This window comes from Daphnia carinata, chromosome 6, assembly GCF_022539665.2.
Source record: "Daphnia carinata strain CSIRO-1 chromosome 6, CSIRO_AGI_Dcar_HiC_V3, whole genome shotgun sequence".
NCBI lineage: Eukaryota > Metazoa > Arthropoda > Branchiopoda > Diplostraca > Daphniidae > Daphnia > Daphnia carinata.
Genome location: NC_081336.1, coordinates 7,695,093 through 7,718,395, shown reverse-complemented (window position 1 = coordinate 7,718,395; position 23,303 = coordinate 7,695,093). Strand labels below are relative to the sequence as shown.

The 23,303-nt window shown below is 39.1% G+C and overlaps 5 protein-coding genes and 2 long non-coding RNA genes across 8 annotated transcripts; 4 read left to right on the top strand and 3 right to left on the bottom strand.

The window, feature by feature from the left end:
* The first annotated feature begins 93 nt into the window (after positions 1-93).
* Positions 94-3,850, top strand: LOC130702082 (translocation protein SEC63 homolog). Its single transcript, XM_057523749.2, has 8 exons — positions 94-416; positions 623-725; positions 905-1,133; positions 1,189-1,716; positions 1,778-2,008; positions 2,069-2,260; positions 2,318-3,022; positions 3,090-3,850. The coding sequence occupies exons 1-8, from the start codon at positions 293-295 to the stop codon at positions 3,234-3,236; spliced, it is 2,259 nt and encodes a 752-aa protein (XP_057379732.1). The 5' UTR covers positions 94-292; the 3' UTR covers positions 3,237-3,850.
* LOC130702091 (E3 ubiquitin-protein ligase parkin-like) lies at positions 3,344-5,788 on the bottom strand. Its single transcript, XM_059495930.1, is given in 8 exon segments — positions 3,344-3,835; positions 3,894-3,917; positions 3,920-3,977; positions 4,042-4,167; positions 4,233-4,569; positions 4,633-4,900; positions 5,037-5,226; positions 5,286-5,788. Coding segments are annotated over 8 exon segments (1,371 nt in total). The 5' UTR covers positions 5,544-5,788; the 3' UTR covers positions 3,344-3,725.
* Positions 5,789-6,259: 471 nt separating this feature from the next.
* Positions 6,260-6,974, top strand: LOC130702129 (uncharacterized). The gene is made up of 4 exons (XR_009004242.1): positions 6,260-6,347; positions 6,416-6,505; positions 6,626-6,670; positions 6,730-6,974. It is a non-coding gene; the product is annotated as an uncharacterized LOC130702129 (long non-coding RNA).
* Positions 6,975-8,997: 2,023 nt separating this feature from the next.
* On the top strand, positions 8,998-10,017 carry LOC130702128 (uncharacterized). The gene is made up of 3 exons (XR_009004240.2): positions 8,998-9,256; positions 9,320-9,737; positions 9,809-10,017. It is a non-coding gene; the product is annotated as an uncharacterized LOC130702128 (long non-coding RNA).
* A 4,263-nt stretch (positions 10,018-14,280) lies between these two features.
* LOC130702493 (ribonucleases P/MRP protein subunit POP1-like) lies at positions 14,281-16,850 on the top strand. The gene is made up of 6 exons (XM_057524158.2): positions 14,281-14,494; positions 14,555-14,673; positions 14,732-14,871; positions 14,941-15,043; positions 15,108-15,852; positions 15,923-16,850. Exons 1-6 carry the CDS (start codon positions 14,386-14,388, stop codon positions 16,825-16,827), a joined length of 2,121 nt encoding a protein of 706 aa, XP_057380141.1. The 5' UTR covers positions 14,281-14,385; the 3' UTR covers positions 16,828-16,850.
* LOC130702494 (dnaJ homolog subfamily C member 9-like) lies at positions 16,559-18,356 on the bottom strand. 2 transcript variants are annotated; one of them, XM_057524159.2, is made up of 6 exons: positions 18,221-18,356; positions 18,031-18,152; positions 17,797-17,949; positions 17,571-17,737; positions 17,261-17,490; positions 16,559-17,182 (listed from the first exon to the last, which is right to left on the bottom strand). In XM_057524159.2, exons 2-6 carry the CDS (start codon positions 18,122-18,124, stop codon positions 16,963-16,965), a joined length of 864 nt encoding a protein of 287 aa, XP_057380142.1. In that variant the 5' UTR covers positions 18,125-18,152; positions 18,221-18,356; the 3' UTR covers positions 16,559-16,962. The 2 variants fall into 2 exon arrangements, with proteins under 2 accessions (XP_057380142.1, XP_059351877.1); XM_059495894.1 differs by lacking the exon at positions 18,221-18,356 and having other exon boundaries at positions 18,031-18,204.
* Positions 18,357-18,996: 640 nt separating this feature from the next.
* LOC130702495 (dnaJ homolog subfamily C member 9-like) lies at positions 18,997-20,298 on the bottom strand. Its single transcript, XM_057524161.2, has 4 exons — positions 20,015-20,298; positions 19,775-19,939; positions 19,289-19,708; positions 18,997-19,221 (listed from the first exon to the last, which is right to left on the bottom strand). The coding sequence occupies exons 1-3, from the start codon at positions 20,103-20,105 to the stop codon at positions 19,317-19,319; spliced, it is 648 nt and encodes a 215-aa protein (XP_057380144.1). The 5' UTR covers positions 20,106-20,298; the 3' UTR covers positions 18,997-19,221; positions 19,289-19,316.
* Between the last annotated feature and the right edge of the window lie 3,005 nt (positions 20,299-23,303).

The window sequence follows — 23,303 nt, the reverse complement described above, 5'->3', positions numbered from 1 at the left end:
TTTTAAAATAAAGATTTTTATGTAGCACATAGGTAGCGCTGTTTGTAGCGTGGACGTGGAAGGCCTATGAAGTAGTTTACCAAACTCCATCGTAGTCCAAAACTCTGTACTTTGGAAGAGTTCTAGGGTGAGAAAAACAACGTCTGAAGAAAAGCCGGACGTGGCTCTAAATGGAAGTTATTTTTCAATGAGTTTCATTTAGTTTTGAGTTAGTGTAACCCCTGCCGTTTGCCAAATTCTTCAAAAGCATTTGTAAATAACAAGTATCATAGCTCGAAATTTAAGTTAAAGCATGGGTGGACAGAAGTTTCAGTACGACGAGAGTGGTTCGACCTTCGTGTACTTCCTTCTTTCATTTTTGGCGCTCATATTGGTCCCGTGCACATATTATTGCATCTTTAAAAAGAAGGAAGAAAGTGAGTGTTTTCAATTAATGTAGAAGTTGCCTGTGAAAAAGAAAAATACGTTTGGTGCATTCGAATTATTCATTCGGATATCCTAGAAAAATACCGTTGTGTTAGCAGGAGTCGATGAACTTTACCCATTGGGCTTTCTTGAATACCATATTCTTTTGGCAAAATCCTTGTTGGTCACGCTTCAATTTTGTTTTTTTCATTTATAGAAAAACTAAATAAAGAACAGCTAAGTACATTCCAGCCCTGCAAGAACAAATGGGCAAGGCTGGAACGGAAGGATCCTGGAGAGACAGTTAAGAAGATTGTCATGTAAGTTTGGATTTTTGCTTCACACAATTTTAATCATGTCAATTTTTTATGGTACGTCATAAGGACACACATGAACCCATACATGAAGTTGTATTGATACAGTTGAATTGTTATGAAATCTTGTAGTGTGAAATCTAAATGTTGGAATATTTGATTAATTCTGATTGTTCTCATTTCAGAAAATTAGCAATCATCCTAGGATGGGTGCTTTTCTGCTATGTAGCATATAAAACTTCACAGTATGACTATGAATATGCTAACTTTGATCCATATGAAATTCTGCAAGTGGAAGTTGGTGCCTCCCCGGCAGTGGTTAAGAGTGCCTATCGCAAACTTTCCCTCATCTACCATCCTGACAAGAAAACTGGTGACGAGAAAACTTTCATGAAAATTACAAGAGCTCACCAGGTAAAAACTTCATCTGTTTCAAACGAAGTTGGCGTTTACTATGTTGTTTTTAAAGGCTTTGACAGATGAAACAGCCAGAAGAAACTGGGAAATGTACGGAAATCCCGATGGACCGGGAGCAATCAGTTTTGGAATTGCTCTCCCGTCCTGGATTGTAGAAAAAGAAAACTCGATTTGGGTTCTAGGACTTTATGCATTATTGTTCATGGTAGCCTTACCCGTCAGCGTTGGAACGTGGTGGTATCGCTCTATTCGCTACTCTGGTGATCAAGTACTTCTCGATACGACCCAGATGTACTACTACTTTTTCCACAAGACACCCCATATGGCCATCAAGCGAGTGCTGATGATCCTCGGAGCTTCGGCCGAGTTCCACCGAAGAAACAATCCCGAAATTCAGGAGCGTCGCAGTGACAATGTAGAAGTACCTCAACTGATGAAACGATTGCCACAGCTCAACGAAAAGAACAAGGAACGGCCGTTGTGTTTCATGTATTCCATCAAATCACGCACGCTTTTACATGCTCATCTCTCCCGGTTAGATCTGCCGCAGTCGACGTTGGAAGAAGATCGTTGCGCTGTGGTATGCATTCTTTGGTTCCAAGCGTTCAATATTTTTAAATTCCTTTCCTATTTACTAACAGATCAAGAAGTGCCCCGCTTTGATTCAAGAGATGGTTGTCTGTGTTTCTCAGCTTATCATGCTGGCCCACGCAGGACGATTGAGCCGCATGCCATCCTTGGTTACCTTGGAAGGTTGTATGAAATTGTCAGCCATGGTCGTACAAGGGCTTTGGGAATGTAAAAGTCCGCTTTTACAATTGCCGCATATCACTGACGACAATCTAAAGTATTTTTCTAGCAAGCGACATCAGGTAATAATTATATAATCGTCGTACGTACTGTGAAAATAACAAGTATGTTTGTCGCATTAGATCCGCACACTGGAACAACTCGCCCGGCTAAAAGATGAAGACCGAAGGGCTTGTTTACACCACCTTGACGACAACCAATACAATGATTTAGTTCTAGCACTTGGAGGAATGCCTTATGTGGATATGAGTATCAAATATGAAGTTGTTGATGACGAGGCCACCACAGTGTATACGGCTGGTGCGATCGTCACGGTAAAATTAACGTGACATAGTAATAGTGATCGATCATTAAATCTTGTTTTTAATTAGGTAACTGTTGCCTTGGCAAGAAGAGATCTGAGCGTTCTATTTGCCAACGAAAAAGATACATCCAACGAGTTCGTTGAAAATGGTGAAGTGATACCAGAAGAAGAAGAAAAGCAGGAACCCAAAAAGAAGACGCTACCTTGGCAGAAAAACAAAGGGAAGAGAGCAAATAACAAGAAAAGTGGCAAAAAAACATCATTCAAGAAGGAAACAGATGAGAAAAAGAAGGTTACAGCCAGATCAAGTAAGGCTGCCACCAAAACAAAAGAAGAAGAATCCGAGAGTTGCAGTGAAGATGATGTAGAAGACGAAGTTGAAGTTGACGACTATGACGAGGGTGAGGCTGAAGCTGAAGAAAAATCAGCGAACAACGATAGCTCCGAGCCAGAAAAAGATGACGATCAATTAGAAAAGCTTCAAAGCGACGTTGCAATGAGGCGGCAGAGATTGTTGGAAGGTAAAAGTCAGTTCTCGCATTCCGTGTATTGTCCGTTTTTCCCTGAAGATAAACAAGAGTATTGGTGGGCTTACATCACGGACCGAAAACAACAAATGCTATTGACAGCACCGTACCACATCACCAATCTGGTAGAGCATGAAGAAATCCAGCTTAAATTTACAGCTCCTTTCAAACCAGGTTTCTACACCTTTGCTGTGTGTTTACGCTCCGATTCGTACTTTGGTTTCGATCAAATGAAGGATATCAAGGTATAACAGATGAGCAGTTTTTGTTGTTAAAAGACGGTATCTAATCAACCGTTGGTGGCTTTTGCAGATGGATGTTAAAGAAGCCGCAGAGATTCCAACAGAACATCCGCAGTGGGACATCTCCGATGACGAGGACGAAGAAGATAAAAATTCTGGCGGATCCGAATCTGAATTTGCCACTGACGACGACGATGAAGAGAGCGGCAAAGATTAATATCTTGGAAACGACACATTGTTTTGTTTGCCAGACTTCAACATTCTTTTCATCGGATACAAGAATCCGCTTGTAAAGGCTTAAATCTTGAAAATTTATTTCTAGTGGGCATCTTTTCTGGCTTTATTTTCATCGGCTATACATGTGGTATTTATCACTCCAGGTACACCTTCTGCCGGTAACACTAAACTTGTTTAGACCCTCACTTGGTGGAGCACGGGAAATTGCAATATTTTATTATCATAACGGACGGACGAACTTAGAGTCATCTTAGACTTATCAATTTTCTATCTGTAGAACAGTATTTTAAATATTTTATTTTAGATAATGAACCGTTTCAATTCTATTTTACATATTTAACTAGATGTCCATAATAGGAACCAAATGTCATCAATTTCGCTACTAGCATAGCGAAAAGAAAGATACACTCTTCTTTTTGATTCTAGGCGACAATCGAAGGCAGTCGTTACAGGTTAAAAGATGTCCAAATTATCCGAACCAGTGACTTCCCATGCACTCCCTCGTCCACTCAGTCTGGCAAACCCAGCACCAATGGAACCCGCACTGTTGGCGCGTACAAATCATATGCATACAACCTCCTGTAAAACCCAAAATTAATACCTTTTTCTAAAACAAAGAATACTATTTTAATTGAACCATCGCGTTCAGTTGGCGTTCTGCCTTTGGGCACGGCTTTGAAGTGACACGGATAGTAACGCGACTGTCTGCATCCCACATGGCCTAATTATTTCAAGATTTACATAAGAAAAGACCAGCAGTGAGAAACATCGTTAATTTTAGTAACCTGTGCAGCTCGTCTAGGATCAACAACATACTCGGTGGTAGTCAACATGGATTGAAAATTACCGTCTCCATTTGGTTGACATTCGTCAATATGATAACCTTGTAAACAATCGCGGCAAAAAACAAACTGCAATTATGCGAAATTAATATTGGCGAAACCTGAAGTTGCAATAACTAATGATATGCGTTTACCTCACATCCTCCTCTGCACTGAATCCGTCTACAAGAAGGGTCTGCAAGTAAGCCCATGCCACATCCGGGTTGTGGACAAAGCACACCACCTACTGACATAACGTATTCCTCTGCCCCAAAGTGCAGAAGGCGCTGGTACTGCTCAACTCCAAGTATTTTGAAATGTTGGGTTCCATCAATCAATGAGTTTTCGCATCCAGCTGGGCAGGGTAGGGTGTAACCGATATTTGAATTGAAAACAAAGCGTCTCTCGTTCAACCGAGATATACAGTACTGTTGAAAGCAGTCTAAACATATCACATGGGAACTGGAACACTGGAAAACCAACACAGGATCACTATATCAAGTAAGAGAAATAAATATACTAAACAGTCAATGACGAAAAAGAAAATACAACTACCTAACATCCATACAGGCCAGACATTGGACCTGTTTGAAATTCGATTTGACCAGATAGAGTGGAAGGGTAGAATCCATCTCTCCTTGTGAAGGATGGTGTGCACATTTGAAGTAGAATTCGGCCCACGAATGATCACAACCTTCTATTTGGCAAGTGCCGCTTACTTGTTCTGGTCGCAAGACATCATCCCAGCAGCACGGATCTCGGTCTACTGTAAAGGCACCGGCTTTGCAAAGGCTGCAACGGACCCGCAGTTTACCATTCTGGACTGACTTGCAGGGAGATTCACAATAAACGTAGAAATGAGCCTTCTTCTGTTTATATTCTGGAGAGCTGCAGCCTATCTTAGGCGGAGGCAAATACTGTAGTTTTCAAGTGAAAAGAAAAAAGAACTATTAGTTTACCAAGTGATTTGTGCAGTAACTTTTGTTCTTCTTCTGTCAATTGCAGGTCAAGCAGTGTTTCACATAAAGGCTTATCCTGGTGAAACGGTGTGACTCCTGGCTTCTTTTCATTAGAAGGTATTGCATCATCTTTTTTTACCACCTTAAGTTTGACAGCATTAAGAATGCTATTGTGACCAAGATCACATTCCTTGCAGATAACAAAACAAAATTTGTCTCTCAGAAATTAAATAGTAAATATTAAATTACCTCTAGTAGGAGATCATCTGCAAGACTTTTACCAGCAAGGATAATGCTGATGTCTTCGACTTTTAGGCCAAGTTTTGGAGCTATAAACTTCTTTATCCGAGCCACGTCCCATTCCCGACTCATTTCAATAAGAAATGTTTTCCCCCCCGCAGCTTTTATGTAAACAGGTAGAGTAAATTCACTTGTGTCTTTGGGCCAAAAAAAATTCACAATCCTGTCCAATATTGAACGAATGAGAGACAACAGCCACTTTATCATTCTGATGCTTATGTAAAACTTTCTTCAGAAGGCAACATCATAAACGTTATACGGCTATTACTAAAAATATGCCCAGAAGTTTTCCACAATTTCTAATTGTTACCAGAAGCAAATGCCGGTACTGGAAAGTAAATAAACTGGTTACGTGACAACAACAGAAAACGTCGTCTGTCGTCGGATTAGATCAACATAATTTCGACAACAATCACCGCCACACTTGAAATTGAACAGACGATAGTGAAGACGATATGGACAGTGAAAGAAACCGAGGAAAACCGAGAAGACATACAAGAAGACAAGTAAGCCTAAAGTTATGCTGAATTTAAGTTTTTAGGATTTTAACTAGGAAAAATCTATTGCCCCCCAGAATCCGGGGGGTAATAGCATTTTGTCTATTGCCCCCCGGAATCCAGATGGCGCTGGCAACGGATACCTGTGCGCCTTTTCTTTTGTAGAATGCGTTGCAGAAAGTGATAATAAATAATTTTTTTATAATAGGCTAAGGAAGGTTAGGTTAGGTTAGGTTAGGTTAGATAAGTTAAGTTAATTAGGTTAAGTTAGGTGAGGTTTGGTTGGGTTAGGTAAGTTAAATTAAGTTAAGTTAATTAGGTTAGGTTAGGCTAGGGGTTTTGTCGTTAAAATAGCCTCGCCAGCAGTGCCATCTTTCCGGGGGCAATAGCAATTGCCCCCGGAATCTGTGGGGCAATAGGCGTCACCTTTTAACTATCCTAGATGGGAGCTTTTATTAGAACTACAGAAAATTTCGTGCAGATTGTTTTTGCAGGAGCTTTGGAAGAACCTTATGTAACGTTATAAAGCAGCAAGTTGGTTACCTTTTGAATATCTCAATTTTATTGTTCTTGGCATGCTAGTCAGTAGGATTACCATTGGAAGTCGAAGCAGTGTTTCAGCTCTTTCCAGAAGTTTTTGCAAGTTCCCGTCATTAGCCAAATCATTGTATTGTATGGAGTATTGCCATTACAAATTTTCTTAAACAAATTGTTTGGGAAAACCAATTTTTCTTTGTGTTTATACTCTGCATCTCTAACCTTTCGCACACTGCATCATTTGCTTCTGGACAGTGAAAGATCAAGTTCTGTTAAGATGAAGATGTCCATTACTTGAAGGTCTGTATCTTGCAATGAGAGTTCTGAGTTTACTTTGATCTTTTATATTCCATTCACAGATTGAATATCTTTCTATTAACTTGCACATTCGTTTCATCTTTTTTGAGATTGCAAGCCATCATTAATACTGTTAAGGCTTTTTTCATGGTATTTCAGTTGATTCCACCAATAAAACAAGATACATGTATATGAGGTAGAGCCTTTGCTTAACATTTCAAAAGTCCTGTATTCAAACCTCAAGATGTAGAGAAGGCAATGAAATCATGACAATTAAAAAAACTGTTTATTATTGAATTTATTGTATACGGACTTTGAAGCAAAATGTTAACTTATCTTGAACGATGCTACAAAATATGCTACAAGTGTAAGACAGTTGTCTTTAAATGATGAGAAAAAATGATGTCTGATATTCTGTTTTTCATGGCTCTAATCTCACTATTTCTAGAAATATAATAATAAATTTTTATTAAGGTAATTTTTGTGAGCTCGTAAAAAAAAATTATGTGAACCGCATGCATTCGACGTATGTGGTTTAAAGCTCTGTGGTTGCCCCAGCTAGGACCAATAGTTAAACAAAACAAATTGTCCAAATCCTTTGTCATATTCAAATCCAGACAAGTAGACTTATGTGCCTGTCAGAAAGTCTCTGCAAGAAATTCCCAGTCAGGTTTCCGATTCCACAGGCTTCCTACCTTTCCCAGGTGTCACGGGGCCAGTCGAGTTGGGTAACTTCGTGCGAAGCACGCGAACGGATATTTTAGCAAAAATTTCTATAATTACCAGTAATAAATTTGTAATAAACAAGTTAAGTTTCTCTTTATTGAGTATTTAGAATACTAGTATATCTATACCACAGGTAGTATACAACAATTTTAACCGTAGCCATTAAAGGTCTTCCTAGATAGATCGTAGTGATGCTCATCTATTCCAATATTTGGAAAACGTTTGCATTGGTACTTCACATTATTGAATGTATAAACCATTATTTACGTATTGTTTAATTAAAACCATTTTATTCAAGCGTTTTGTTTATGAGTGGAACCCTTAACCTCCGGCGTACAATACCGATGCTCAACCACTGAGCCACATATCATACATTTACTTTGTCTGTTTTTCAGAAAGTATTAAGGACAACATATTTCCAATTAGGATAATTTTTTAAATTTTAACAAATTTTACTTCCATTTATTTTATTTTTTTTTTCTTTCCTTTTTTTCTTTTTATTACTGCCACCCGCGAAAGATGTTGCAAATTTGCAATAGACTAAATTCATTAATTTCTTTTTTAATTCAGTAATTAATTCATTTGTAGTTTAATTTACTTTTTAGGAAGTGCTAATTTATACAAACTCATTATTCTTAACGCCCAATTAAAATCGTATTTGTCAAACAAAATATTTGCTTTAGTCTCGTAGGGGGCTAGTCGCTAGGTGGCCCAGGTGATGTGCTGAGCTGAGCTGCTGATGGTAACATTTAACATGGCGTCGTAGCGGCTGGTTATATCACGGCAGCCGAACGTGGCAGACCTTCCTTTTTGTAGCTTTTTTTATTAGCAAGGTTCATTTGTGTTCCAACTCATTTTATTTTACAGGAAGCTGCACATGAATGTTGGGTATTTTATCATAAGTAGAATACAGAAAAATTCTGCAGTAGTAGGTCTCTTTAGTTGGGTATTGAAATTGGCTTTAGTGTGTCTGGGGTCAGATGAGGTCTCAGTTGCATTTGATCCTACTCGTTATCTATCACTGCCAATGCCAGTCGAAAAGGAAGTACCAGTTGACCTGTATCTGGCTTACATGGACCTTTCAGCAGAAAATTTTCTGCTTTCAAGGGATTTGAAGAGTTTGCAAAATATTATGTCTCTAGGATTCCACAGTTTTACGTAATTCAATTGAAAAGAAATTTATACTGATTCTTGTTTTATTTTTCTAAAGGCAGATTCGTAATTATAAAGAATTCGGAAAGAAAATTGACGGAGGCTCAGTGCCAAAAAAATTATGGTAGTTGGAGTGATGACCGAAGCTCCTCGGATTCGTTTATTTCACGCGTTATGGTATTTAAAGAAAATTAACGTGTACCTGGGCCCCTTTGTATCTGTGACCCGATTTCCTCTTCACTTGTGATAATTCTACAGTGGGTCATGCAGATACTGTGATCAGCAGAGAAGTGCGCTGCCAGGAAAGCAAATTTGGGGTAAAAGAAGAAAACTTATTCCAACTAGTAAGCCATTTCCAAATTCAACCAACAAAAAGGTACACAGTGAGATTTGCTTAACAATTATGTTTCTTTAATTGATCTTAAAATTAGGAAAAGGTGGAAGGAAAAACTTTGTTCTCTGGTAGTTTTTTAGTTCAAATTCTTTTTGTGCAAATTCATTCTTGAAACTGTTTACCTCATTTTCGAAGGGTTCCGTTCACGTTTGTTATTCATGTGCGATGTCATATTTACCAGTTACTGCATTATATTTACCACTATTGCAAGACTGCTATTGCACTATTGCAAAGTTTAGGAATTACTACTGTTTTGTTTATCTGGAACGTTGTGTGGGAGTCCAAATGGAATTGCTGGTCTGCAGTAAATTTCTTAGGTATCTGTTAACTTTCATCAGCAAAATGTTCTGCACTAATTGTGTTTGGTTTTCTTGGTATAGGCTAGATGATGAAGATCAATGAATCAGAAAATGTTTTGCATGGGTGGTGAATGTTCTGACAGTTTTAACAGTTGCGATGTGGTGTGTTTCACTTCCACACATCATGGTATTTTTATCTATCAGTTGGTTTGTATGTTTAATTTTCTGTTCGTGTTACCTCATTTCCTCTTGACTCATCTAGTAGAAGTTGGTGACCTGATACAATGAACATGGAAAAATCACCTGTGCACACGTTGACGATCATACCTGTACCGAAGTGCTGGAAACTAAAATTAATTTTCTTTATAATTTGGTTTCAGGCTATCTTTATAATTTTTTCATAGTTTTGCGTTTATTGATGAGTCCGCAAGCTCTTAGCTGATTTCCTCCTTTCGATACCGCCTGTCGACGATTTGACAGCCTCACACAATTAAAGAACGTATGCCAAAAAGTAATTTATTCTAATGTATGCAATGTATACTAATTACACCATTCGAAACATTATTCCAGGCCAAAGTGAGCTCTTCCGAGCAGAAAAGTGACGGCGTACCCATTTAATTAAAAATAGGCACAAGATAACGCACAATTGGCGTCCTTGTCTCAATGGAGAAATTTTGCCGTGGAACTTTATAACCGTAATACCATTGCAGCTGTTCAAAAAAAGGAAATGTGTATTATCACATAGATGTTGACTAGCTAACAATCCAGAGATACGTCAACTTACGAAATTTATAGATGTGTGTGAAGCGAAATCAGCACCCTTGTTGAACTGTAAACCCAAATCATGTATTTTCTTAGAAATATCTAGGTTTTTGAATAAATAAATAAAAGACAGTGAAAAAATCGGGCTCAAAAACATGTTAAATCGCTATATTTTAAAAATGACGTTCGTGGTTTTGGTCGCTGTATTTGTTAAAATAAAATTGAAATGGTAGTAGCCAATATGGGGGTGGGTGGGGAGGGATTCACGCTCCAAACGTATCTTTATAGAGTTCACATCAGTGCAGTTCCCGTATCGAAAAAGCAAGATTTTCAATTTTCATGAATCTTTCGCTTGTTAATTTTAAAACAAGATGACGCTGCTGTGCCTCTATTTACTTGCTGACTATGTGGGAGCGGTCAAAGCTGTGTTCGAAAGTTTCTGTTAAATATGTCATATTCCAATGGAAAACTTAAGAAAATCTAATGGTGCCTTTGTACGTTTTCATCCCTGAGTGTGTTTTGAAAGTGAAGCCCACAGAATGTTTGGTGTTTATGGTACATGTCTTTTAATCACCTATGTTAGCTGTCAAACCAAAAAACTATTAGCAACCTACTATGTTGCATTCATCAAACTATACCAGTGCTCATTGAGAGGTATAAGACTAATGTTTTGTTATCAGAATCTCATTTATGGATTTTGCTTTTAAGGTTTAGCTCATGAAACTTCATTTGTAAAGAATACTTCCTGTTGAGAAATGTCACCAAAGATACAAATCCTATGGGTAGGAATACCATAGTATCGTTCTTCTACTCTTTAACCACTCATGGTCTCCTGTCAATCGTGATCTGAGTGGTGCACCATATTCATCTTCATTGCAGTGTCAATTGTAATTACAGTCATTTTGGCAGTTGTAATCTCTACTTAGTCTACCAACGGACACAGACATGTACCTCAACACAATTTCTACTGGTATTTTGAATTTTTCTTATGCCTCTTATAGTTTGCTTTTTTATTTAAATTGAATATTCAACCATAGAATTGCCAACTCTTAGTCGTCTGCTGCCTATTTGCTGGCCCTACAGTCTTTCTAGCCATCGGACAGCAGAAGTAAGTCAAATTGCTTTCAAGATTTGGTTACAACAACAATCTTATATTTCCCACTAACTAGTTCTTTTTCTTTACTTTTGTGATTTTTCTTCGTCTTCGCCACGCCCGTCGTCACCTCGCCCGTCATCCCGTCTTCGCTTCGGCCGTCGTCCCGTCTTCGCTTCGCCCTTCATCCCGACTTTGCATCGCCCTTCATCCCGACTTTGCATCGCCCGTCGTCCCGTCTTCGCATCGCCCGTCGTCCCGGCTTCGCCTCGCCAGTCGCCCCGGCTTCGTCTCGCCAGTCCCCCCGTCTTCGCCTCGCCCGTCGCCCCTTCTTCGCCTCGTGGTCGCGCCGTCTTCACCTCGCCCGTCGCCCCTTCTTCGCCTCGCCCGTCGTCCCGTCTCCGCCTCGCCCATCGCCCCGTCTTCGCCTCGTCTTCGTGGTATGGTTGTGTTTTGTTTTATGTTGTATTATGTTTTGCAAATTAACCCGTTGGCTGCCACCCACCCACTTTGATCCCCTTTTTTTTGTAGCTTGACAGGGACGGGCCGCGCTGTTCTGCTCCATGGTCTATCTGCCATGGGGTGGAGCAGCGCCACTGCCCAAGATTGGCCGATGGCCCCAAAGGCAATGCACCACAGGGAATCCCTTGATCGAGACGGCGATGTAGACCTGGGATGTGCATTTCCGTAAAGGTCTTATCGCCGTCTCAGCCCGGCCCACCCGGCCCCCTTGGTCGCTATCCCTTTGATAGCGACAGTAGCTATTGTAGATAGGTGGCGTGGCAGCCAACGGGTTAGTTTTAAGTGTATTTGTGTATGTATTGTATGTTATGTACTGTATTTTGAAATGTATGTAAAAGTGGTGGATATGTGGGTGGAAGGAGGGACAATAAAAATGATTTTCTACTATTTACTTTTGTATTTATTATTTAGCTTTACATTAACTGACATGGGGATCGAACCCTAGTAATCTAGCGTGACAACCACACGCTTTACTATTATTCCAACTATGAACTTATAAAGATTTAAAGTGCATTCAATAATAAGCTAATGTGAATCGCATATCTATATAGGTATCACAATCCTAATCATTATTAGCAAGAGGAGCTAAGGCATAACAGTAGCAAGCTGGCCTGTGAAGCAAGAAGTCTGTGGTTCGATCCCCTTACCAGTTAATGTATAAAGTGATATAAACAATAAAGGTGAATTGACCCAGCTAAATAAAAAAAAACTGATTAATGTCATGTGTGGATACTGCGAACACAGACAATGAAAGAAACAAATTTTGGAGAAAAAAATTTATAAAAAAAATTTTATTGACAATTCTCTGCACATCAGAATTATTTTTGCAACTTTAAAAAGGCACAATAGCCCTTTCAAAAGTTGCCGTCAACCCAGGCAGGGGGAGACACTGCCTTGTTGACCCACCGGGGAGATTACCCGGTGATTGGCTAAGAGAAGCCGGAAGAAGAGCTGAAGATTTGGAACATTTTTACAGGAGCGATTAACCTTTAGTTCGGATTTGTGGGTAGCCACGTCGCCCTCCGTGAACACATCATCGGACTAAGCGGCACCCCACGTCCCCTTTCCGGCCAGAGCCCTCCAAACCTCGGTATATGTTGTTTTTATATATACCGTACAGTAGGGGCATGACCCCCTACGGGCTTATTACGAGTCAAGGGGAAACGGGGCTACGGAAAGGAAGGGAGCCCAGATATGCACTTCAATTTTTTAAATATAAAATACCGTCTCGGGAATCCAAATTAAGTATAGAAATGTCATGTCATCCATTCAATCATACAATTTATTCAGTGTCTTGCCCCAACCAAGAATCTTTTCAGATCCAATGTTACTATTAACCTATGCTGAGAAAAGAAAAACAACACCATTAAGCATCTCAATTGTTGCTCATGTGACTTACATGACTCATAGATTCAACTTCTGGCAGAAGCTTGGGAAAGGCCATAGAAATTGCAGATGAAAATCATTGTACAAGGCTCTTGAATGATAAAATAACACCCATAGAATGTTGCATTGTTAATAGTAGTGTTCCCAGTATGCTGAAAATCCTTTCCTATTGGATGTTTGGAATTTTAGTATTGGAAGTTTTTTTTTTTGTTGATTGACATTGTGGGCAAAAAGGAGGAGAAATACTTCGTCATAAATTCAAAATTTTTTCAAGAAAATTCCTTTCATACCTAAAGAGTCCATGTATGATGTTCATCGCTGCAATGCCAGCAAAGTGAAACATCTTTAGGGCCATTTAAGTATCCAGCTTCACCAACACTCTGAATGTAAAGGACAAGTTGTTCTTTAGCCAGAGAAGCAGAATTATTAGAGGCTTCTAGCTGTGACAGAACTATGAAGGATTCTATGAGGATTGTACCAGATTTATTAACACAAGATGATACTTCTCATTATACAATTTGCATTACTCTATTACTTTACCTCATACCTTAACAGTAATGCACTCTCAGTGTTTTTTCAACTACAGGGCAACTCTTCCATCCTGTAACACTTCCAGATTTGACTTGATTCCTGCTAAAATTCTGTGAATGCAAAATAATAGCATTAAAAATACTTTTTCGATAGACAAAAAACCGATAAGTACCTAATCCATGTTTGATGTTGAACTCATGCCATTTCTGGGTTTCTGTACCACACCCATTTTCAGCAGTCTTTATGGTAATATTAATCAAAGCCACATGTACCACTATGAAATGGGTGTTGAAAAGCAAATAAAAACCTGTTGAGATGGATACCAGGAGAATCAGAATAGATCTCAAGCAACTTCAGTTATTCTTTTCCCTATAGTGCTTAGTGACATAGCATAATAGATATACCTGCCTCAATTCAGAACCATAGACCAACAGAAAAGAACACAGAAATGTAGCTGCTGTGAAAGCAGATCACTTTAGAACACATGATCAGGTATAGATCATCTAAGAGGAAACCTAACATGCAAAAGACAAAAATATTGGGCATAATTGCAGTTTACCAAACATAGTAGCAAAATAAAATAATTGTCCAAGAAAGACATATGCACACTTGGGTTGGCGAATGGGTAAGTCGGATGCAATGTATGGCAACCCGTTTTTCTCAAACCTTCCTTTTGTTTGCCATACGACCGAGGAAGTCGGGCTTATTTAGTCGGGCGTTCACCATCTGTTGAGGGAAAATTGCATTAAAAGAGGTCTGTTGCTGCCATGCCGACGAAATTGAAAAGAGAATCCAAACAACAACTAGCTGCATTCATAGAGGAAAAGGACACATAACTGCCAATAGTGCCAAAATGACTGATGAAAAATATAAAATGGTGAACAACATTCCTGCAGATATATCTGTGGCTCGATTTGCTACTGTAAGAGCTCAAGAAATTGTTGCACTTACCACAATGATAGGTGAACTTCTTCGTCTTATGTTTCTGTTTTAAGTAAATGTTTAAACTAATTCATTTCCAGAAAATCCTCAAACCACAAAGTTAATTTTTCAAAAACTGCCATGTCATATGAGAAGGAGAGCTATGAGCCATAATCCAAATAGGATGCCCAGAGCTTTGAGAGAGGCACACAAGGCTCAAGTATGTCACAAATTCAAAAATTTAGTTATTTTCTTAGAAAACAGTAATTTCCTTTAAGATGGCAAAAAGTGGTCCAGCTTTAAAGCCAAAAAGACCTAGAAGGAAATATCGACGGAGACCAAGCAGACTCCTTGAAGAGTATAAGAAACGATCTAACAAAATTTCTTGGCTTGAAACACACTTGTGGCATGCCAAAAGGTTAGTGCTTTGCCATTTGCATTGCTTTTATAATAGAACAACTTATAAATCTCTATTTGTTATAATAAGGTTTCATATGACTGCCAAATGGGGCTATCGACTTCCTGAAAAGTCTTGTGCTCGTGGTCACAGATTTTGCTACCGTTCTGTAGCTGAGCATTGCATACTTCTGGTATGCAACTAACAATTATGTCAATAAAATAATGCAAATGAACAATTTTTTTTCTCTTTACTAGGATATATCTTACTTGTGTTGCATTGAAATACAAGGGCCACAGAATGCAATCATTGATGGTCTTGCCCCGCTTTGTGATCCTAAAACTGGCACCACCTTTGGCGCTTCTTCTTTGCTAAATGGAACTCGGGAAGGTCGAGTTACGGTTTTTCAAAGAAATAGCTTCTCGCGAGGTCCTATAGGCTTGGTGAATTTTTTGTGGCGACACGGAGAAACAGCTGATATGCGGACCTTGTGGATATGGTGCCACCCAGCATTCTATGAACAGTTTTTGGTGGAGCTCAAATCTGGTTATGGATCAGACCCTGATTCAAAAATTCAGCAAACCAAGATTAACATCACTTTGAACAAAGGGAAGTTAAATCGGTTTAGATTGCGAGGACCCTCCGCACATTCTGTCTTATCAAATCTACTAGATAAAGACATCCGGAAGGTTTTTATTGCATCACAGACCCCTGGATTTGTCACCGGTGTAGACGTCCGAGATCCTCGTATGATTCTTCCACAATCTCGGGTTAAGGAGTACACTTCCATGCCAGCCCAATGTGAAACCGTAATGACGAGCGGTAGTAGATTATGGGATGCCAGCGTTCGAGATCAAATTGCCCAGAGGCGAACTTCGTTCCCTGACTATGTTGTCAATAACCGGCGCAGTCAGTTACTGGTTCCTGGATCTGAGCTGCCCATTCAACCAGAAGAGATTCCCATACCACTATTACTTGTGAATGCATCTTACGAGAGTTGCGGTAACTGATCACGACTTTAAATGTTTTCATACATTTTTTTTCGTACCGTAAATTTTTTTTCTATTGTTAGATTTCGTTCCTGGTTGTGACGTTATTATCCCGGCTGGATGGGCTACAGCTTTCTGGCTTGCACTGACATATAGTGGAGGGCATGCGGGAGGCCTGAAAGATGTGGAAAGCATGAATTTTGAATATCGAATTTGTCGTGATCTATGCCTAGAGGTCGATAGCGACGCTGGAAAGATTGCGGCCGCTGAACAGAAAATCAAACTAATGGAAGAATACTTTCGTAGACCACCTAAAACGAGAATCAACTTCATAAAATTAGGGACTCCGTTCCCCTTCAGTATTGACTGGAATCGTCTCTTAATAGACTGGGATTATCAAGTGGAACACAGTTTCACTGTGCTACGTGATAAGAAGCTACTGAATACGTTATTGTTGAAAAAGCAAAATTTACTATCAGAGCTTTTCTTCTCTCACTCGCACTTGGTGGCTGTGACAATTCGATTGACACATGGTTCACCTGGTGATTTCGCAATGATCTGCCTACCAAAAACGGATGACAAATTCAACTCAACAATAAATGAACCTATTCATCAGGATCCAGGTGCCAAAGAACGGAAGATATTACGTCAGCAGCACAGCGCACTGTTAAAAAATCTTGCCAAGAAGAGAAAAGAATGTCGAAGGTCAGATGACAATGTTACAGATTTTTCCAGTGCCGCAGTAATTGCTATTCATAAGGAAAAAATGCGTTCGTTATGGTTACCAATGTCTTGCAATTTGAAGACTTCTTATGCACGGCCGGTAATAGGATTCGTTACCCAGGGAGATTTCGGCCTCAGTGAAGGAAAAGGTATTGGTCGTGGATACATAGTCATTAGTTCCGTTTCACAGATTTCTGCATCACTTGTGTTGGTTCGAAATCCTGGAACAAGCTTGTATATGTGGGCCGAAATTGCATTCTGTTAAATACATTGAAACCTTCAACTGAATCAAGGCGTTATGCATGTTTCATGGTATTTCTGAATTGTATAAGTTGTCACGTATGTTCCTTTATTTGAGATTTATAAGCCTATGTAGGATGAAAAAAGAAAAACTTTAATTTCATTTCTTTGAGACCCTTCCTTTCTTGCTTCTTTGAGGCAACACTTCGTCCTCTTCACTATCATCATTGCTTTCGTTTTTCTCTTTCCTTTTACTAGTGCTTCGTTTCTTGGATGTTTTACCTCCGTACTTAGCCTCAAGCGCACTGAAAAAATTGTTTGCTGAGGCGGCTCTATCCATGTTCCTCTTTTGAATTAAGGATCGGAGACTGTCTTCACTTCTAGAAAATCGACAAATGGTAATGTGATGATACGTGGAAACTTAACTTTGAAGGAAGAATAAAAAAACAATAGGGTACCCATCTAGGGAATTCTTAAGGCCCAATTCTTCGGCCATTTTTTCCGCCATTTTGGCTTCGCGTTCGCCTTTCTTTTTTCGAGCGTCTCGCTTTTTCTTCGGTTCAGAAGTAAAAGCTTTGTAGCTAGGTATCTCAGTATTATCTACCATCTTTTGAATAATTTCTCGTATTCTAGGCTCATCATCAGTAGTTGCACACAATACTGAGCTCATAATCTTGTCCATATCTCCCTAAAATTAGTTTAAAATAGTGATGGCATTCATGTTATTGTAAAAGTTCACTATTTAAACCAAAAGGTAGGTGACATTACCTTGTAACGCTCATACAGTTGTTTAACATCTAAAGTTTCTTCTTCAGACCCTTTGTATTTGTTTTCAAATTCTGTAATATCTTGCTCTGTTACTTTTTTGAAAAGAAGTCTCCAATAATCTTCCCAGTTCATGTCAGCCTTCACGAAATCATCATCGTCAACACATCCTGTAAATGAACCCTAATTATAGGAGTTTGGCCAGCTTCATTGAGAAGTTTTAACTCACCTGTTTCGTCATAAATTTTTCGTTTTTCCTGATCACTCAAGATTGAATAGACTTTGCCAAGAGTTTGAAACTTTTCAGTTGCATTTTCTTTCTCCTCTTCACCAACTCTGTCTGGGTGAACTTTTAGTGATTGCTTGTAATATGCTCTTTTCACTAAATAAACAGAAGTGTGAATCAAACAAATCAGTTTACAATTTGGCACAGATATAACTATTTACATTTGTTAATGCATACCTGCTGCATCATCAACATCTTTGTCTACTCCTAACACATCATACAGGGAAGTGCTATTAAAATGCTTATCACACAGTTCAGTTAACCTTTTCATGGTTTTGTGATAATCTCAGTGCCAAATACTGTAAATAAGATTTTAAAATTTTTAATTGAACTAATCTTTACCACAAGAGACTTTTCTACATCTTACATCTCGTCAAACAATTGAACACCGCCAAATGTACCGGCATTGCCAGACGTAACGGGTTTTGTTTAGCACGATAGGACAACAGGGTTCCCGTAGGACTTGGCGTGGAATTTGTGCGTGGAAACCCGGGTTGCTCACGGATCGTCGCAAAATATAGTCGAAATTACGTCACCCAAGTGAAACATGGGTATGTAGTAGGCACAAAGAATAAGAAAGGTTAGCCACAAAATCCAATGTTTAAGCCGAGAAGACCTACCTATTCACCCATTGTACGTGGGGCCGAACCCTAGCTCCCCGTAGAGGTCGGGCTCGAGCCAATCGGGGCCAATTGCTAGTTTCCCGCACCGTCACGTAAAAGCCAATTCGGAAACAAACGGAGGACCATCTCAATTACCATGGCGTGGCAAAAAATCAAGAGGAGCCCCCGAAGCCCCAGCGCCATTTTCAAAGATTGTGACTGTAACGGTTTCGGGGTAGAAATTGGAGTACGCGAGTGAAAATTCGCATAATCGGGGTTAGGTTAGACATCAGAGAAGTCAGGGCGATCTACTCGACCGAAAATATTTTTGAGTTAATCAATTGATTATAATTGGGGTTGCATCTCAAACGAAAAATTTAACACTGAACGTCGAAAGCCACGCCCCGAAATGTCTACATCGAATGAATAAAAAAACGTACGATTTGTTCGGGGCCGATCCCTACTCGGCACGAACTCGTGCATTTTTAATCTAAAAAAAAAAGACAGGCAAGAATAGTGGTGATTGCCATGCCAAAAATGGTTCCAGACAAATCGAAATTCAGTGACAACCGCGCCCAATTCTCTGCGGAGTATCATCCCCAGGCGAATCGTCTGGCCTTTTTATGCAAAGCTCAAGTTTCAAATAAATAATACAAAAAAAAAATTATTAAAATTCGTAGACTATGTTGATCGGAACGTGTTTCGTTCTCCGGACATGTCGAATTAATGTAATGCTATGTCGACGTTTTTTTATTTATTTGCCTATCTGAAATTGCGATTGGAGTAATTCAAATAGTAAGATAAAATAAATGAAATAATATAAAAGAATTTACCACAATTATATGATGGAGTGGCTCTTCTTCAGAGCTCTCTATGCCTCTTTTTTTGGGGGTTTTCCTCACTGACAGCATTACGTTTGACAGACTTTTTCTCTTTTGCAGTGTTCTTTAAAATACAGCTGGGAGTATGGTTTACTGGATATGGGTTATGTGCACTAACTATAAACTGAACAATGTCCTGGATCCTTTTTTCATCTTCTCGAGTACTACACAGGACTAAATTCATTATTTTTTGAATATTGCCTTTGTAGAGCCTAAAAAGTTGCTTGATATCGGCAGTTTCCTCTTGAGAACCTCGATACTTATTCAGAAAAGAAACAATGGCTTCATAATTTGCTTTCTTAAAGGTGAGCCTCCAGTGACCAACCCAATCAAAATCATGTCCCAAAAGTTCTTCATCTAGCCAGACACAACCTGAACAAACCAACAACAAAAGGATTTATTACATATTGAAAATGTAGAATCAATCAATATTTTTACCTGTTTTATCATACACCCATTTCCTTTCATTATCACTTAAAATGGAGTATATTTTAAAAAGGGTTTTAAACTTTTCTGAAGCTTCGTGGTCAGTTTGGCTTCTCTCACTCACAATTAAAAGGCCAGGATAATATCTCAGAGAGCGTTTGAAGTATGCTTTCTTTACTACAAAAAAAAGAAAGAACATAGAAAATTTGCACATACATGAAAATCAAGGTACAAGAAGAGGAATAGTTATACATGATCTTCTATCTGCGTTTTTATCAATTCCGAAAAGGTCATAGAGATTGGAGCAGTGAAAATATTTGTCACATATTTTTGTGAGCTCCATTGGGAACTTGTGCTAGGATGGCAAAATATTACGAAGTATCAACAACTGAAGGACGGAATATTTCACACTTGAAGAACTACGACATTATTTTCGATTAAACTCTGAAAGAATTTTTAAAAACTTGGTGCTTTCGTTCTGAACGTATGGCAATGCACATTCACAACATTGTCTGCTACGGGAGATATACTATTTAGAATGAGTGTGACTCTAGTGGGCTGTATAGCACACTCTGAAACTTTGCACTGTACCCAGCGTTTGTGAGTGCTATAGAACGTGGCAACCCCATCAACCCCCAGCCGTTCTTTGCTCTTTTTTACGTGCGCTAAACATTATTGAGAATCTGGTCAACAGTTGTTCAAGACAGAAACGTACTTCTCGTCCACTGAGTCCGTCCTCCATAGCTCCTATTTGTTATCCCTATTGTGAAAATGAAATTGAATTATGTATCCTTCTACAACATTTTCTTGTACTGTATCTACTTTGTAACATAAACTTGGTAGTCTTCTATGATCTTCGCCAACTGAAGAAGAGTACGAGTATGAAGATTTTTTGAGCAACGAGTCAAATAACTCGTCAACCATAATCGAAGTCCCCTCCTGATATTCTTTGATAAAAATTTTTGGTCTTCATTAACTGACAACGTTATTCTGTTTAATCCGGACTTCACTCTTACATGGGGCTCTCTCTGCTGCAACATAATTGTTGCGTCTTGAACCAAGACGTTTGTAAGCGACATATAGTGGCATTGAGAAACGAATGGGCCGTCACCCTATTCCTTTTATCAACGGCTTCCGATGGAAGTGGGTGTGACGAAATGGAAATCCTAATTGGTTTAGCATTTTGGTTGACTTATTTTAACCATGCGTGTTATGGCCTTCTTTCACTTGCTCCCATGGGTGTCGCCGTTGGTATAAGTTTTTCCATGCTTCGACGTCCAGACGACTTGGATGTTAATTGGTTTTCCTACTTCTGTTCGTTGATTCAGCTTCAATGATCCTTATTGACATGCCCAACAGCTGATAGATAGGATAAATCGGTTTCATTAATGACGCCGAGATGGACATAAATATTGTCGCCGTATCGTGTTGAATAGTTCGAATGGTTGAACGGCGTTGAATGGTTCTGCGTCATCCTTTGCTGCTTTTACGGTCGTAAATCGAATACAAATTTACGGACTGTAAGGTGTTACTATACTATGGAATTCTAAAACATGGACTTCCCGCGGATGGACTTCGCCAGATGGCATTGCCAGGTTTGGTTAGGCACGCAACGCCATCTGTTGAACTTCTTTTCTTCTATTCGTACTTCCACGTAGTTATTTGAATATGGAAAGTATTTTGGTATACAGAAGTAATGATTTTTGTCAATTTATAATTACGATAAAAAATGTTTGACTATAAAGTATCCGAGCAACGACACAATGTGGCCTTCAATTAAAACCGGCTGCTGGACGAAGGAAGTCAAGGGTTTTAAAACAACATGCCCATTTCCTCAGATCAGTTGCAAATATGGTGACGAAACCCGTTTGTCTCATACAAGACGTTGCATATTATATGAATTCCATTACTGAAAATAAATGTTTAATGACAAAATAAAGATTGATGTTGTTGATTTGATGATTTGTCATTTTGCCCGTCTGGGCGTTTTGGGAACCATTATAATGTTTTACAATTTGAGTTATTAATATAAATCTTACCAGATGAAAGCTACGATCTAAATGCATGTTCAATGACGGTGGGGAAATTTTAACCCCAACGGCGAGCTAAGGTAGTCCCTGACAGATGTGCTAATGCCAATGTCACCTGACCCTATAGACAATGAAAACATATAAGAAAAGAAAAATGTGCAAGATTTCTATTTGAATTTTTCTATGCCTTATTGATACAAACTCTTAAATGCAGGATATTAGAAATGCTCAAGAATGCAGCTTTTGCGAACGTTTTCTAGGTCATAGATAGCATTTTTGTAATTCGACGATGCATTCTAAAACAAAAAAAAAATTAATTATTTTGTATAATATTTATGGTAGGCCGGAACACAATTTGAAACGAGCTTCAGGTTATTCATCATCAACAGAAGAGTAATGAAGGCGTCGTTTTCAGAGGGAGTCGGATATGACTTTAAGATGGCGCCGTGACGTCATATGGATTTCGAGGGTCTAGAGAACAATACATGCCGAACTACCGTCTAACCGAGTGTCATCCGTTTCTTTATCATTTGTTCATTGGACAGTGGTAGATCCGGTGATAGTGCCCTTTGAGGTCGATACTATATGACAAAACCTCATTGCCGACTGTCAAAAAGTTCCATGATGTACTGTGCAGCAATAACCCATATCGGATTTCGAGCAGAGATGGCAGAACGGGATAATCTTGTTAATCAAACGACTGTCTGGTAACTATCTGAAATCTGATCAAGGAAATCACGATAGCTTCTGACTTACCAAACAATTGTTCTCCCAGATATTAAATGGTTTCCACGGCGGTGAACAGGCCATCAAATAATCGCAACAAAATAAAGGTGATCTCTCCCTTGTCGAGACATTGAAGAAGTGAAGATACTAAACAGAAAGGTCAGTACTGTACCTGTTGCATTTTCTAACCACGCCTCTTGACGACATCTTGGCGGTCTGCTAGAACAGCGTGGACTTTGCACACCATTTACAAACACGTATTTAAACCCATGTTCAACGAACTACGAAGTTTCTCGTGATCACGCTAACTTTATTGACGAGTCTTGCCTTTCTGTTGTTTTGGTTTGCCCCCTGTCATGTCAGAGTATACGTTTTTCGTGAAAGATGGAAACTTTTCACAGAATATCTAATGTTAAAGTCGGTAAGAAGATACTTTCTAACTTTCCCAGAACTTGGTCTGATTTTCACCTATGCCTTATGGCGTTAAGTACTGCATTTCACTGTTATGTTTTAAGGTGTCCCCAAAAAACAGCAACTTGGAGAAAGAGGTATGTCCGTGGACTTTAAATCGCGTAGACTTATGCTGACTATACAAGTGCGATATTTAGATTTGCTTTTCCAACCGGCTGATTTTTCACTGTTGTGGAATGAAAAACCGTAAACAGTGAGGGCCATCAAACAAGCTATATGGAGAAAAAGGTCTTTTTGCTGGCAATGGGGAAAAACTAACCTGATACATCCCAAAAAGCATCACGCCGTAGTCTGTGCTGAAATGTCAAGTAAAA

What these genes read in the sequence shown, in the direction of transcription:
- LOC130702082 (XM_057523749.2), top strand. Translation starts at nt 293, where the DNA reads ATGGGTGGACAGAAGTTTCAGTACGACGAGAGTGGTTCGACCTTCGTG. An exon ending in AAATTACAAGAGCTCACCAG is followed by an intron (nt 1,134 to 1,188) that starts GTAAAAACTTCA and finishes TTGTTTTTAAAG; the next exon opens with GCTTTGACAGATGAAACAGC. An exon ending in TTTCTAGCAAGCGACATCAG is followed by an intron (nt 2,009 to 2,068) that starts GTAATAATTATA and finishes TTGTCGCATTAG; the next exon opens with ATCCGCACACTGGAACAACT.
- LOC130702493 (XM_057524158.2), top strand. Translation starts at nt 14,386, where the DNA reads ATGACTGATGAAAAATATAAAATGGTGAACAACATTCCTGCAGATATA. An exon ending in CTGAGCATTGCATACTTCTG is followed by an intron (nt 15,044 to 15,107) that starts GTATGCAACTAA and finishes TCTCTTTACTAG; the next exon opens with GATATATCTTACTTGTGTTG. An exon ending in TGCATCTTACGAGAGTTGCG is followed by an intron (nt 15,853 to 15,922) that starts GTAACTGATCAC and finishes TTCTATTGTTAG; the next exon opens with ATTTCGTTCCTGGTTGTGAC.
- LOC130702494 (XM_057524159.2), bottom strand. Translation starts at nt 18,124, where the DNA reads ATGAAAAGGTTAACTGAACTGTGTGATAAGCATTTTAATAGCACTTCC. An exon ending in AGATGTTGATGATGCAGCAG is followed by an intron (nt 17,950 to 18,030) that starts GTATGCATTAAC and finishes CTGTTTATTTAG; the next exon opens with TGAAAAGAGCATATTACAAG. An exon ending in AACTGTATGAGCGTTACAAG is followed by an intron (nt 17,491 to 17,570) that starts GTAATGTCACCT and finishes AACTAATTTTAG; the next exon opens with GGAGATATGGACAAGATTAT.
- LOC130702495 (XM_057524161.2), bottom strand. Translation starts at nt 20,105, where the DNA reads ATGGAGCTCACAAAAATATGTGACAAATATTTTCACTGCTCCAATCTC. An exon ending in AAACGCAGATAGAAGATCAT is followed by an intron (nt 19,940 to 20,014) that starts GTATAACTATTC and finishes TTTTTTTTGTAG; the next exon opens with TAAAGAAAGCATACTTCAAA. An exon ending in ATGGGTGTATGATAAAACAG is followed by an intron (nt 19,709 to 19,774) that starts GTAAAAATATTG and finishes TGGTTTGTTCAG; the next exon opens with GTTGTGTCTGGCTAGATGAA.